At 32.7% G+C, this 13768-nt stretch overlaps 2 protein-coding genes across 3 annotated transcripts; one reads left to right on the forward strand and one right to left on the reverse strand.

Annotated features, from left to right (window-relative positions):
* The first annotated feature begins 4442 nt into the window (after window positions 1–4442).
* LOC7464810 (rRNA (cytosine-C(5))-methyltransferase NOP2C) lies at window positions 4443–11398 on the forward strand. 2 transcript variants are annotated; one of them, XM_024600364.2, is made up of 13 exons: window positions 4443–4579; window positions 4680–4798; window positions 4942–5278; window positions 5434–5581; window positions 6974–7111; window positions 7276–7338; window positions 7515–7636; window positions 8036–8243; window positions 8731–8942; window positions 9116–9216; window positions 9691–9772; window positions 10295–10356; window positions 11089–11398. In XM_024600364.2, exons 1-13 carry the CDS (start codon window positions 4508–4510, stop codon window positions 11201–11203), a joined length of 1779 nt encoding a protein of 592 aa, XP_024456132.1. In that variant the 5' UTR covers window positions 4443–4507; the 3' UTR covers window positions 11204–11398. The 2 variants fall into 2 exon arrangements, 1 of the variants encoding a protein (XP_024456132.1); XR_008059291.1 differs by lacking the exon at window positions 9116–9216 and having other exon boundaries at window positions 11089–11176.
* Window positions 11399–11570: 172 nt separating this feature from the next.
* Window positions 11571–12287, reverse strand: LOC127905357 (uncharacterized). The gene has a single exon (XM_052453172.1). It carries the CDS (start codon window positions 12204–12206, stop codon window positions 11820–11822), a length of 387 nt encoding a protein of 128 aa, XP_052309132.1. The 5' UTR covers window positions 12207–12287; the 3' UTR covers window positions 11571–11819.
* Window positions 12288–13768: the final 1481 nt, after the last annotated feature.

Raw genomic sequence — 13768 nt, forward strand, 5'->3', positions numbered from 1 at the left:
ATTTTTAAGCTAAAACAAGTTTGTAAGATATAAAACTCAACTTTTCGATCATCAGAAGACGAAGAATAGATGTAGAAGATGATAGATTGTTTGCCGTGTACATTTATATATAAATAAATAGAGCAGACTTCAAAAAATAAAAAATAAAAACAAACCGATCATATATGTATGTGTGTGTGTGTGTGTTGGTCTCATCGGGGAACGAAATCAGATGGTTGGGTGGGCAAAAAATTTGAGGATATATATATATATTTTTATATTAAAAATAAAAAAAATTATTTTAATATATTTTTAAATGAAATACATTTTAAAAATAATTTTTATTATAATGTTGTTATAGCTTAAAAATTAGATATCGGTGTCCGGGGCCAAATTATTTTTATTTTTGTGTAAAAAAATGATATTTTAGCGCTGTAAATACATTTTAAAGAAAAAAAAAATATATAACTTGGTTCATAAATTTGATGAGGTCAAATAAGTTGGTTTATTTTAATTAAATGATAAAAAATAGACAACAACAATAAATAAACTAAATGAAAAAAAAAATTATCACTGTAACTGAAAAGAAAATTTTCAAAAAGAGAAAAATAATGTAGCTCAATCCTAGTTAATTAAATATATATGATAAAATTAGGTAAAAAAAGATTAAAAAAAAACAACACGAGTTAGCATGACAAACTTGTAGACCATGTAATAAAAGTCAAGTCAACCTGTGTTAACCCATTAAACCTACAACCTTGGTCACGAGATCAAAATAATTCGATAAAAAAAACAAAAAAAATTATCACAAATCTCATTTTTTATAAAATGAATGATGAAATCTGAAAAGAAAATAGGTAAAAAAAAACAATGTTAACTTAACTTTTTAAACCCGCGATCTAAGTTATTAAATTGAAAACACTATATCTAAAAAGATCATAAAAACTCTTCTTAACCAATCAAATGTTAAATGATAAAACTGAAAAAAAAATAACAAAAGATTTAAAACAAAAAATAACAATTGAGAAAATAATGATGAAAGCTGAAATAAAAAATAATTAGAGGACAAGTAAAGATTTATTTATATATAAATAAATGGAGCAGACTTCAAAAAATAAAAAATAAAAACAAATCGATCATATATATATATATATATATATATGTGTGTGTGTGTGTGTGTGTGTGTGTGTGTGTGTGTGTGTGTGGTGGTCTCATCGGGGAACGAAATCAGATGGTTGGGTGGGCAAAAAATTTGAGGATATATATATATATTTTTATATTAAAAATAAAAAAAAATATTATTTTAATATATTTTTAAATGAAATACATTTTAAAAATAATTTTTATTATAATGTTGTTATAGCTTAAAAATTAGATATCGGTGTCCGGGGCCAAATTATTTTTATTTTTGTGTAAAAAAATGATATTTTAGTGCTGTAAATACATTTTAAAGAAAAAAGAAAAATATATAACTTGGTTCATAAATTTGATGAGGTCAAATAAGTTGGTTTATTTTAATTAAATGATAAAAAATAGACAACAACAATAAATAAACTAAATGAAAAAAAAAATTATCACTGTAACTGAAAAGAAAATTTTCAAAAAGAGAAAAATAATGTAGCTCAATCCTAGTTAATTAAATATATATGATAAAATTAGGTAAAAAAAGATTAAAAAAAACAACACGAGTTAGCATGACAAACTTGTAGACCATGTAATAAAAGTCAAGTCAACCTGTGTTAACCCATTAAACCTACAACCTTGGTCACGAGATCAAAATAATTCGATAAAAAAAACAAAAAAAATTATCACAAATCTCATTTTTTATAAAATGAATGATGAAATCTGAAAAGAAAATAGGTAAAAAAAACAATGTCAACTTAACTTTTTAAACCCGCGATCTAAGTCATTAAATTGAAAACACTATATCTAAAAAGATCATAAAAACTCGATTCTTAACCAATCAAATGTTAAATGATAAAACTGAAAAAAAAAATAACAAAAGATTTAAAACAAAAAATAACAATTGAGAAAATAATGATGAAAGCTGAAATAAAAAATAATTAGAGGACAAGTAAAGATTTTTGTTTGAAGGGTGAGATTGGAAAGAAAAATCAATTTAACAAAAAGATCTAGAAAAAAAAAAAGTGAGGATCAAATTGGAGAAAAACAACACATCACAAATTGTGATTGAAGTATGAAATTTAAAACAAATCAAAATGTTACAGAAAAACCAAGAAAAAAAATTAAAAATCAAAAGAATAAGGACAAAAGTAAAAAGATCAATAAATAAGAGGACAACTCTGAAAATTTAAATGCCCCTTGTGAATTGCGAGGGGATGATAGAGAAAAAAAGGAGGAAGAAAGCATCGCCCGTGATAAGCCACCTCATCACCGCTGACACACGTTGCCCTAATAAGAAGAAGACGTTGTGATGATCATAATGACATGAAGAAAGGGGGTTTTGGGTTGCTACGAGACATTGCACGCCCTGCTAGAAGATTGCAAGCTCCTTCCACACGCATTAACTATTTTTATTTTTTTAATTATATTTTATTACTAAACGTGGGTTTGTGTTACGCCATAGTTCTGTTTTTTTTTTATATATATAAAATAATGTTTATGTGCCGCAACTGCGTTTTAAAGAAAAAAAACACTTGACAATTTAGGGTATAGCTCTGATTGGTTAAATAAATTGGTTTTAATTTAATTAAATGATAAAAAAAATAGGCAACATTAATTAAAGGATAATTGGATAAAGATTAAAAAATAAAAAACGACTATGATAACTTGGGATAAAAACCCTTTTTTCCAATAGTGAAAAAATAATGTAGTTTATTTTTCAACCAATTAATATATAAAAAAAGAGATTCGATAAGAAATAAACAAAAGGGGTCAAAGTTAACAAGAGTTAGCATGATAAACATGTAACTTGTACAATAAAGATCAAGCCATCTTGAGTTAACCAACCAAACCCGCGTTCCAGATAATGAGATTGAGATAAATGGTTTGTATAAGCTGCAATGTAGCGTGTGCAATATTACTAAGGTCCCGTTTGTTTGCTGGAAAGTAGTTTCCTTTTAGAAAGTGAATTTCAGGAAAGTATTTTCCGATGTTTGGTAGTGTAATGAAAAATAAGGCTGTGTTTGTTTTCCGGAAAGTGGTTTCTTTCCAAACTTTCCTGTGTTTGTTTGCCATTAGAAAAGTTGGTCAACGGAAAACACTTTCCAGTCAAAGAAAAATTTGGCTTGGTTTTCAGGAAAGTGTTTTCCTGGAAATTTTGGGTGGAAAACACTTTCCGGAGGTTGTGAAAAATTTAGAAATGTCATTATTTGCTAATTATATCAAATTTGATCCTCAAACTTTTGATTGCTATATATAATTTGTTTTGAATATTTATTTTTCAATTCCATCTCTTAAAATTTAATTTTTATATTAATTTTGGTCCTTATTTTTATAATTGCTATTTGCTTTTTCCTTATCATTTTTTTATTGAAATTTTTTATCTATCAAATTTGATCCTCATTCTTTTGATTGTTACTTATTTTATTTGAAATAATTTATGAAATGTTAATTATTATTATTTTAATTTCTTCACCTTTTATTTTTTTTTAATTTTTTAGATTTGATCTCTATTATTTTGATTATTATTTATTTTATTTGAGATAATTTATGAAATTATATTTTTTTTCAATTTCATTCTCATTCAACTTTTTAATTTGTAAGATTTGTTCCTCATTATTTTAATAAACTTGAAAAAAATAAAACATTAATAAGTTATTTTCCAGCTCATTTTCCATGACATAACCAAACACTGGAAAGTGTTTTCTTAAAGAAAATTAAATTTCTTTCCTCGACAATAAATGGTGGTGATACGATTTAAGTAGTTGGTCAAAATGTTTTTTGACTGAAAAAAATATGAAATTGATGTTTTTAAGTATTTTTTATGTGCCAATACAAAAAATCAAACTAAAATAATATATTTTTAATTAAAAAAATACTTTTATTCAAACATATTTAATGTCATTATTAAATCTTGATAGACTGCATCCACATAGTCACGAGCTTCCAAAGCACTTTAAGAATTTTTTTTTATACATAACTTAAAAGGTATAAACGTGATCTTACTAATCATATGAATGTTTTACTTAGTTTTTGTAAAATTCTATCTTTTTTATTTTTAATTTGCATTAAAAATACTCTTTGTAGTGATATTATACAGTGCCATACATGATGAAAATGAATTGTTGCAACACGTCCATTTGTAACATTAATGCAATCTGGTTTTAGACTTGTTAAAATCTTATGACTATTAAAAAAAAAAATACTGGATTGGTTGATAAACTCAATATTCTAAGGCATTCTAAATCGAAAATAAGAGGGGTACTTCTGCATAGATATAGAAAATGTAAGCTAAATCGAAAATAAGGATCAAATAGAGGGACTAAAGCATTCTAAATCTGTAAATCAGCACCATTTTAAATAAACAACTCAAATATTCGCATTTTGCCCTAATCAACGGCTTTGAATGAAAAAAGCGAGGGATTTGCATTTGCTGCTGAAAACCATCCGCAGAAGCTCTACCACTACCACTCCCAAGGCACTATACTCTCTCTCTCTCTATATATATATTTCATGTATATACTAGTTGGTAGTAAGAATGTAGGAGTAATTGTTACTTGTCGTGCTCATTTTAACAGATGGATCCATCGGACCGTTACTGTTTCAGTCCGATTTTACGATGGAACCCTGAGGTCGAGAACTACTTTATTAAAGCCTACGGCGCCGATCATTTCTCTATCATTTCTAAAGCCTTAACGTAAACTCTCTATTTCCCTCTTACCTTTTTGATTTTTATCTCTCTATTTACCATGTAAGTATGCTGCCAAAGAGAATACAAGAGTCACTGATGTGATTATAGTTAAATCTGATTGTGTTTTCATGTTATATTACTTCAATTAGGCGTCCGTCGAGTTATTCTTGTGTTCGTGTAAACACACTAAAGTCAACAAGTGATGCTGTTATTGAGAAGTTGTTGGAAATTATAAAAGAAAAGGGGTTTGATGGTGATTGTCACGGTAAGGAAGGATCGGGAACAAATGAAAATGTAGGCAGTCCACTGGAGGAAAGCTTGAAAAATGGCCCCATTGTTAAGTGTCAGATACCAGGTTTAGAGTATGTTTTGTTTGTTAAGGGCACTGGACCGCACATGATTGATTATGGTTATGTACCTGGTGCACCTCCAAAGGAGGTAATTGTCAGTAGAAAATGTGCCGAAGCTGTTCTCCGAGGTGCTCAGGTAAAGGGTGTTCTGTAATGTTTGTTTTAGATATTCTGTTTGTGAATGCTTTTTAAAAATAATATCGTGGAAGTTAATAAAATTTGCAGTAGACTTGGGACTTAGTGATTCCCAGAACCGTTTTCTTTTGTTTTCTGCTGATGATTTACTTGTAGGTATTTGTTCCTGGTGTAATGGCTTGTAGCGCTCATGTTGAAAAAGGTGATACAGTTGCAGTTTCAGCTGCTATAGAGCAACGCAATCCTAATGGTGGATGGGCTATTGGTATAACACGCGGGACTGTTCTACAAGGATTACAAACAGGCAAGACATTTTTTCTTTCATATTCACTTAAAAATTTGTTTCAGTGTTAGTTTTTCTGTTTTATTGCTAGGAAATAAGTATTCTTTGAAATGTACATGCTGTCTTTTGTTGTCACCGATCATCTTTAATAAATCTTTCTTCTTACACTAGGAAGACTAATCTTCGCTAAGATTTTAAACATTAGATCAGAGAATGCTCTCTGGTGGTACTTCTATATTTCTTCAAAGAGCAAATTAAAGTAGGAAATTTAATGTTTAAGGAGATGTAGTTGAAAACACGTCTGGCGTCTTTCGTGAAAAATCTCTGTTTTTGGGTGAAATTTTATATTGGAGGCATTAGAAGAACATAAGCTATTGAATGAAGAGCCAACTTGTTTGGTGTCATTTATGGAAATACACACTGATGTTGATGATGAGCAAATGGCTAGCTCCATGCTTATGTCATAACTTCCTCAGTTTCTCATTCTATTGTAATTTGATTCTGACCAAGTTTAGTCTGTTTGAATCTCGATTTAAACCTGTAATGAAAGATATATGATCATGACCAGATTGATCATAATGAGCTTTTCTGGACATGCATGGGAAAAATTCTTGTGTAGCTCAAAATAACACTATAGAAGTACCTTGGGGGGGGGGGGGTAATTTCGTGGTAGCTTCTTTCTTTATCTTGACTTTTGAGAATTTTATGGAAATGAGTCTGCCTCTCTCACCATGTAAAATTGTTTTAGCCATATAATGTTAACAGTTTAGAATTTGTATTCTAAATAATTGTGAATTTTTTCCTGTGATCTTATAAATTGCCTACCTGGAAGCCATTATTATTCAGTTTTCATGTGGATAATGTTTTGATGCTCATGCCCTGAAATTTAAAATTTATCATTTCAGTTTAGATGTGATTCATCCATGGAACAACAAAAGAATGCACAAGTTGTTGAAGACATCAGTCAGCTAGTTTTTTTTTTTTTAGTGAAGCATAGGATACATAGTTGATAGCATTTGCATCCACTGCTGCACCGTTGGTTTACTTGATCAAATTGAATCACTTCTCCACTGCTGCACCGTTGGTTTACTTGATCAAATTGAATCACTTCTTGCCTTAGAATATATGTGTCATGGGAAAACAAATCAAGAACTCTAAAAAATGTGTTTTACATGATTGGATGCAGGTAGACTTGGCTTACAGCTACACTCATGCATACTTTAATTCAATTAATGAACAAAGATGCCCTGTCATGTGATAACCTTGTTGGCTTGAGTTTAATGGCTAGACTTGACATGTTTCCTTGAGTGTACATCTTTTATTCATAAATTATTTCACTATTAAAACTCTGTACAGTTATCCCTCTACCACCTCCTTGATAGGAGGTTGACACATATTGTTATGTCACTGTAGATCCATATTATTTTGAAAGAAATGGCTTGTATATTGGCCAAGGAACAGCAACGATGTCAAGAGCTGGCTTATTCCGTGCTTCAAAAGGAATTGCTGTGGATATGAATAATCGAGTATTTAGACTGCCTTCCTTTTATGGTACAATTCACTCCTTACACAGACTTTATTTTCAAGCCTTTTAAGACAATTTAGTGTAAGTGTAACTGCTGCACTAGAAGATGATTTTCCATGGAAAATGATATCTGTTACTTTTATGTGAGCGAATGAAATTTTCCTTCTTTTCTCTCTTTTCTTGGTTACAGATGTGCTTGAGGGAGAAATATTTCTTCAGAACTTGCCAAGCATTGTCACTGCTCATGCCTTGGGTATTTCCCACATATTATCACACTTCTGAAGTACAATTCCTGTTTTTCTCTTATCTAAATGTCTGTACAAACATGATTGTTTAATAAATAATTTGCATCTAAATGTTTGTGCAAACATGTTTGATTTAGCATTTTATTAAGAATTTTAATGATACTCTACTGTTTTTCGTGCTTAGATCCTCAAAAAGGTGAAAGGATATTGGACATGTGTGCAGCACCAGGAGGGAAGACAACTGCAATTGCAATCCTTATGAAGGATGAAGGAGAGTTGGTTGCGCTTGATAGGTCTCATAATAAGGTGGGACTTTAGTAGATGTCATGATAGAATGCCATTCCCATTGCCATTCCCATTGCATGGCTCTAGCATCTCGGACCCTTGCCTTGTTGCACGGCTATAACTAGGTCTCGATGCTTTATTGAATTTAGTATATAATTTAGCAACTTTTTACTTCTGTAGAATGTGCACCACATTCTCTTTTTTGTAATTTTTCCCCTTTTCTTTCTAACAAAACTCTTCTTGATCCCAGGAAAAAAAATATGGCAACATTATTTCTTGTTCCTCCTTTTAAATGCATTGCCATGATAATCTCAGATTCTCATTACATTTGATGCTATAAAAGTTTTCCTTCGAAGATTTAATATTCGATTTTCCTTCTCATCTTTGTGTTCAGGATTTTAGGTTCTTGCTTTTTTATAGGTACAGGATATTCAGAAATTGGCTGCTGAAATGAGCTTGACTTGTATTACAACTTATAAACTGGATGTTCTCAAAGCTATTCGTCAAAGAAATGAAGCAGATGATATAAACACAAATCAAAGTTCTAACTCATTGTGGTTTCATGAGGAGAAAGCATCATCTTCTACTGCTGAAGGGTTTAATCTGGATAAAACATGCGAGGATAATGGTGTGCAAATCCTGCTCTTTTTCATTGATGTAATACACCTTTTTATCGAAACAAGCAGTAAATTGATTAAAAATAAAAGCAAAGAGAGATATTTAAGTTAGGTATTTCTAGTGTCTTGAAATTATCTTATAAATATACAGTAGTTATGCCAAAATTGCCCCAGGTAAACTTTACTCCATATTTCTCAACTTTATATTAACCCCTGCTGATTATTTAAGAAACACAAGAACTTCTTCATCTGAAATTACACCAGTTTTTTTCATGGAGCTTGCTAACCGGACAGTTTGAGGTACAATTTATTGCAAATAGTCACAGTCACATGTATTAAATGCTTTTGGTCATTTTAAGAATTCTTCTCAATGTAAGACCTTGAAATTCCATCCATGATCAGAACTTTTGAGGAACTTTAGGCCATTTTAAGAACTTCCATTGACAAAAATGTCTTTCCCTCTATTTACAAGCTCCTCTTTAATCTTTAATATTTTAGTTAGCAATGCAATAGAGAATGGGGGAACTTATGTTAGCAAAGCTGACATCAGGAAGGCTAAGCGAAGAATGCGGAATGGACCAGGAAGGAATCAGTGCGTTGGTGGCAGAGTTGAAAATTCAAAAGGCTTTTACCCTGATAGTTTTGATAGAGTTCTCCTCGATGCTCCCTGCTCTGCTCTTGGTTTGAGACCTAGGCTTTTTGTTGGTGAGGTAGGAGAATCTAAACTACAACTCATTTGCCCTTTTGTTTTCTATAATATTTTCTTGTTTTGATATTTTGAGACTACTGGTAAAAAAAGAACACCTGAAATAGATTTTTATTACCAAACTTATTGAGGTTTACTGTTATGTAGAAATTGATTTTGGTGTGTCACTTTTTCCAGGTAACAATAGACTCTCTAAAAAAACATGCAACGTATCAAAGGAGAATGTTTGACCAGGCTGTTAAACTAGTTCGCCCTGGTGGTGTGATTGTGTATTCAACGTTAGTATGCATTAATTGCCTCTTTTTTTTATTTTGTTGTGCATTTGTTGTTATAATTTAAAAGGAATGTAAAAGAAGTTTGCCTACAGGATGATAAGGTGCATGCTTGATGCCCACATACATTATGGATCCACTCAGTTAAAGGATTAGTTGTTTCAATGTTGCCCAATTCGTTGATACAATCGAGTGGGGAGAGCACTAGCAGTGTTTTTGTTTCTCTTTTTTCTAAATTCTCCACATCCACCTTGTGGAAATGCATGTATCACTAAACATGCTTTTGATGACGTGCTAAAAGTTTGTGGCGTAATGGAAAATAAAAAGAACAATCAGTATAAACAATATAAACTATGTATTTATGTTTGGGAATTCTGGCATCACGTGCTTAACTCACTCTCAATAACTGTTTTGATATATTATTTCTTACAAGACCTGTTGAGGTATACTCTTCACACCTTTTTCCCCTTGTTTTGCTAGATGTACGATAAACCCTGGTGAGAATGAAGCTTTGGTTCGATATGCTTTGGATACATATAAATTCCTCTCCTTAGCATCACAGGTTTCTTCTTCATTCTTACCATTAACAACAAATTTCACATCTCAAGCTTGAAATTGTGGTTATAAATTGACCACTAAGTTTCTGGCCTGTGTTTTATGATACTTGAGGTCTTCATTAACATGCTTGTTTGAAAACCTGTAATTCTTGCTGAGATAACCTTTCAAAGTTCACAGTTCAGATCTTCTTGTTTTTGTATCCTTTGGATTTCCCTAAATTGTAGCTGGTCTATTTCGTGTTGCTTGAATGTGTTTGTGAGGAGGTATAGTTTGTAATTCATTTACGCAATTGTGTGAGCATCGAGTTATTTTTGCATGCAAGATGACATATTAAAGTATGGTTCTTAATGGTCGCTGTCATTGCGTACTTTATGGTAAATATTAACAAATCCTGTGGTGCTTTCCTAGATTAAAAGATTAAAGTATGACCCCATATTATGTAAACCCAACACCCAGATGCGCACACATACTCATACAGCTGTTTGATTGGACATGCACCTGAATATACTCTTATGATCTATTTCAGAATCCGAGAATTGGAGGACCTGGCCTTGTTGGCTCTTTTGAATCTCCTAATGGACGCACAGAGTAAGTACTGCTATCCTGCATGTGACTTTTCCGTTGACAAATGATTCCTTTAGATTTTCCTACAAAGACAGGAAATATCGACCACGAATTTTCTTTTATGTACCACATGAGCCATTTTATTTGTTGGAGAATTGGGTGAAAATAGCACTGTTTTTCCTCGGTTGTGAATGCTGCTGTTATTGCACATATTTGCTCTCTCAATTTATTTGTTTATTAATCAATATTGAGTTGCAATAAGCTTTCTGTTTGACCATTGACATTGTTGAACTTAGAAGCAACAACCGCAGCAGACTTTAAAGGTGTTTTAAGATTATTTCTATGCTAGAACTTTAGTGTGCACTCCAAATCTTTCTCTGCATTGTCAATGTGATTTTACACCATTACATTCTGTTATTAAAGTCTTCCTTTGACCGTGTGGAACTCAATTGCTATATCAACCTTTTCTCCTTGTTTGTGTAACACATGGCATGCTGGTTCTTATTTTGACTACCAAAACTTCAAAAGAATATTCTATCCCGTTTCTTTTAATCTTTCCTTTAGAATTTGTATCTTTTCTGAAGCATCGATCCTTTTCTTCTTTGTGGCACGTCTACACAAATCACTATTGGTAAGGAAATGTTCATGCTGAGTAGCTTTCTATGCCTATGCAAGTCTCTGTACAAAGCCACATATGTAATTCCTTTGTTATTTTTTTTCCCATGAATAAACTGTCTGTGGTGCCTGTAACATCAGGGAGTGGTTAAGACCCGGTGAGGAGGAATTTGTTCAGAGGTTCGATCCATCATCTTCCCTGGATACAATTGGGTTTTTCATAGCCAAGTTTTCTGTTGGCTCCAAAGACGTTTGACTCTGCGAGAAGTGCAACTTCAGCGAGATGAAAACAGACCAGACCGGGCAGTCTAGTTTAAAAGAAAACGCTGCAGCTATCAAAGATGTCACCATTTTATTACTGGTTGGTGGTAAATGAAGCCCAGATACATGTCCTTCATGTAAAACGTGATGTTTGGTAAATAATTCTCGAGCAATCATTTTTCTCTCGCAATGATATGTTGGCCATGAAGAGTGTCGGGAACGGATGTTATTTCATGCATTGCTTTTATGTGTAGGACAATTTTGGATTAGAAATACACGAGACCGTAGAATTCTGGAAGAAAAATGAAGAGCAGGCAAGTTGAACGTATTTACTAGCTTACTGTTTTTAAAACACTCCACAATTAGACCTTGCTTCTATCTTTTTTATTCTTCAGAAGAGGTTCTCATTAATAATTATACAAAGGCAATTGTGAAGGATGTAGAAAACCAGCGACTACCCTCCCACCTCCCAATTGCATATATGCGTGCAGTCTACTGGTTAAACTTGGAATTCCCAGTCTTAGGAGCGTTCAGTTTCGAATTTTATAGCGAAGTGCAAATATGCTTTAAGTACAATGTCTGAACTTGTAGATTCACTGTCTTGCATCTAGCTAATCCTGCCACAAGCTCCCATAAAAGAACTCTTCATCGGAGAGCTGTAAAGCGTCTCCAATATCACCGAACTCAACCATCCCAGCAATGTCATCTACGTACCATGGAGTTATTTCTTCATATGGGAATGCTGGATTCACCTCCATCATAGCCTCAACTTCCTGGAGGAGAGTAGAGTTTTGCTCGAAGAAGGCCTGCATATCTACTCTCACCTCGGAATCATTCTTCACCTCCAACGATTCTTTAATGTCTGCTCCATCACCACCAACCTCAATTTTCGTCTCTTGGAGTAAGTCCCTTAGGAGGGCACCATCATGCTCTGTGATTTCCAATTCTTCGAATTCAAAATCACCTCTAACATTGCTTAAACTGTCTGGAGAATCCATGGACGTATTTTTAGGCACAAAATGAAAGAAAAGAAAGAAAGAAGAAGCTCAGATGACTCGATAAGGGATAGAAGGCTATATATAAACACCTCTTTACGTCCTGGAGTCAAGGCCTCCAAGTGGGAAGCTAAATCAGTGTCCAAGTCATGTGATTGTGGATAGCTTATGGATATCTCGATACTCTTCGACAATTTGGTAGATGTACTTGGCGTGCTGAATATAGTACAAACTACAAACAGACGTATATGGGGACCATGAAAGACATTAACCTTTGAAAGCTAAGCTTAGAAAGGAGGGTTTTTTTTACATATATTTTTTAATTTAGATAGAAAAATAGTATGTTTAGAGAGTTGCACATCATATCTAAGATTCTCTTGTGTATAACATCGATAACTTTCTTGCAGATGACATCGTAAATATCATATGTGATTCTCTCTAATTCTAAAAATAAGCTGACATAATTTTTAATAACACTAAGAGAAAAAAAACAAAGAAACAAAAAAAAAAATCTTGAAGACACACCGAAAATCCAATGACAACATCACCAATACTGTTGAAAAGATTTTGACGAGGCGGGTCCAATAACACTAAGAAAGGTCACAAGCAGTGATTGAAGTGAGCCACACGAGCCATTCAAATATGTCAGGGTTCATTTGCCTTTGGACGGCTCGTGTGGTACACTCCGGTCACTGCTCGACTTTTCTTAATGTCGTTGGATTTGTCTCGTCGAGATTTTTTCAATGATACCAATGATGTCATTATCGGAGTTTCGATGTGTATTCAGAGTCTTTTTTTTGTTTCTTTATTTTTTTTTCTCCTCTCTCCTCCTTGTAATTTGTGAAGAAAGAAGAGAGAAAAAAGTAAAAAGATAAATAAAAAGATCCTGAAGGCACACCGAAGCTCCGGTGACGATACCTTTAGTACCGTTGAAAAGATCTCGACGAGACAAATCCAACGACATCAAGGAAGGTCATGAACGGTGACTGGAGTGTGCCACATTAGTCATTCAAAGACAAATGAGCCCTAGCATATTTGGACGGCTTGTGTGACCCAATCCGGTCACCGTTCGTGACCTACCTTAGTGTTATTGGATTCGTCTCGTCGATATCTTTTTAACGGTACTGGTTGTGTTATCATCTAAAATTTGGTGTGTCTCTGTGATTTTTTTTCCCTTATTTTTTTTTTTATTTTTTTTTTATTGTAAGTTGTGTCAGTTTATTATAAAGAAGAAGAAGAAAAAAAAGGAGGAGGAGGGTACATGTCATTTTTCTTCTGTCAAAATAGTCACACAGACTATAGTATTGATCATTTAAGCTTATAAAATGTATATGCATTTTGATAAAACCAAAGGGTCTTCGAAAACAAAACAAAATAACATACGATAAAGCACCACTAGTAATTGAAATAAACCAAACTTATTTTCAGTCCGAAAGGCTGGATAAACTTTAGATTGACAATTTCAATTTAAATTGTACTTGCTGGCTAGCTACCGAACAGAAAGCTTTGTACTGTTCTATCCCATCAAGCAGCCAGCCACTTGTACCTGTCTAGCTAGCCTAGGA

This window comes from Populus trichocarpa, chromosome 5 (genome assembly GCF_000002775.5).
Source record: "Populus trichocarpa isolate Nisqually-1 chromosome 5, P.trichocarpa_v4.1, whole genome shotgun sequence".
In the NCBI taxonomy this organism is placed as follows: Eukaryota; Viridiplantae; Streptophyta; class Magnoliopsida; order Malpighiales; family Salicaceae; genus Populus; species Populus trichocarpa.

Excerpts from the sequence above, each read along its gene's own strand:
- LOC7464810 (XM_024600364.2), top strand. The coding sequence starts at position 4,508 with ATGAAAAAAGCGAGGGATTTGCATTTGCTGCTGAAAACCATCCGCAGA. Across the intron at positions 5,279-5,433 it reads CTGTTCTCCGAGGTGCTCAG|GTATTTGTTCCTGGTGTAAT; the intron begins GTAAAGGGTGTT and ends ATTTACTTGTAG. Across the intron at positions 10,357-11,088 it reads TCTCCTAATGGACGCACAGA|GGAGTGGTTAAGACCCGGTG; the intron begins GTAAGTACTGCT and ends CTGTAACATCAG.
- LOC127905357 (XM_052453172.1), bottom strand. The coding sequence starts at position 12,206 with ATGGATTCTCCAGACAGTTTAAGCAATGTTAGAGGTGATTTTGAATTC.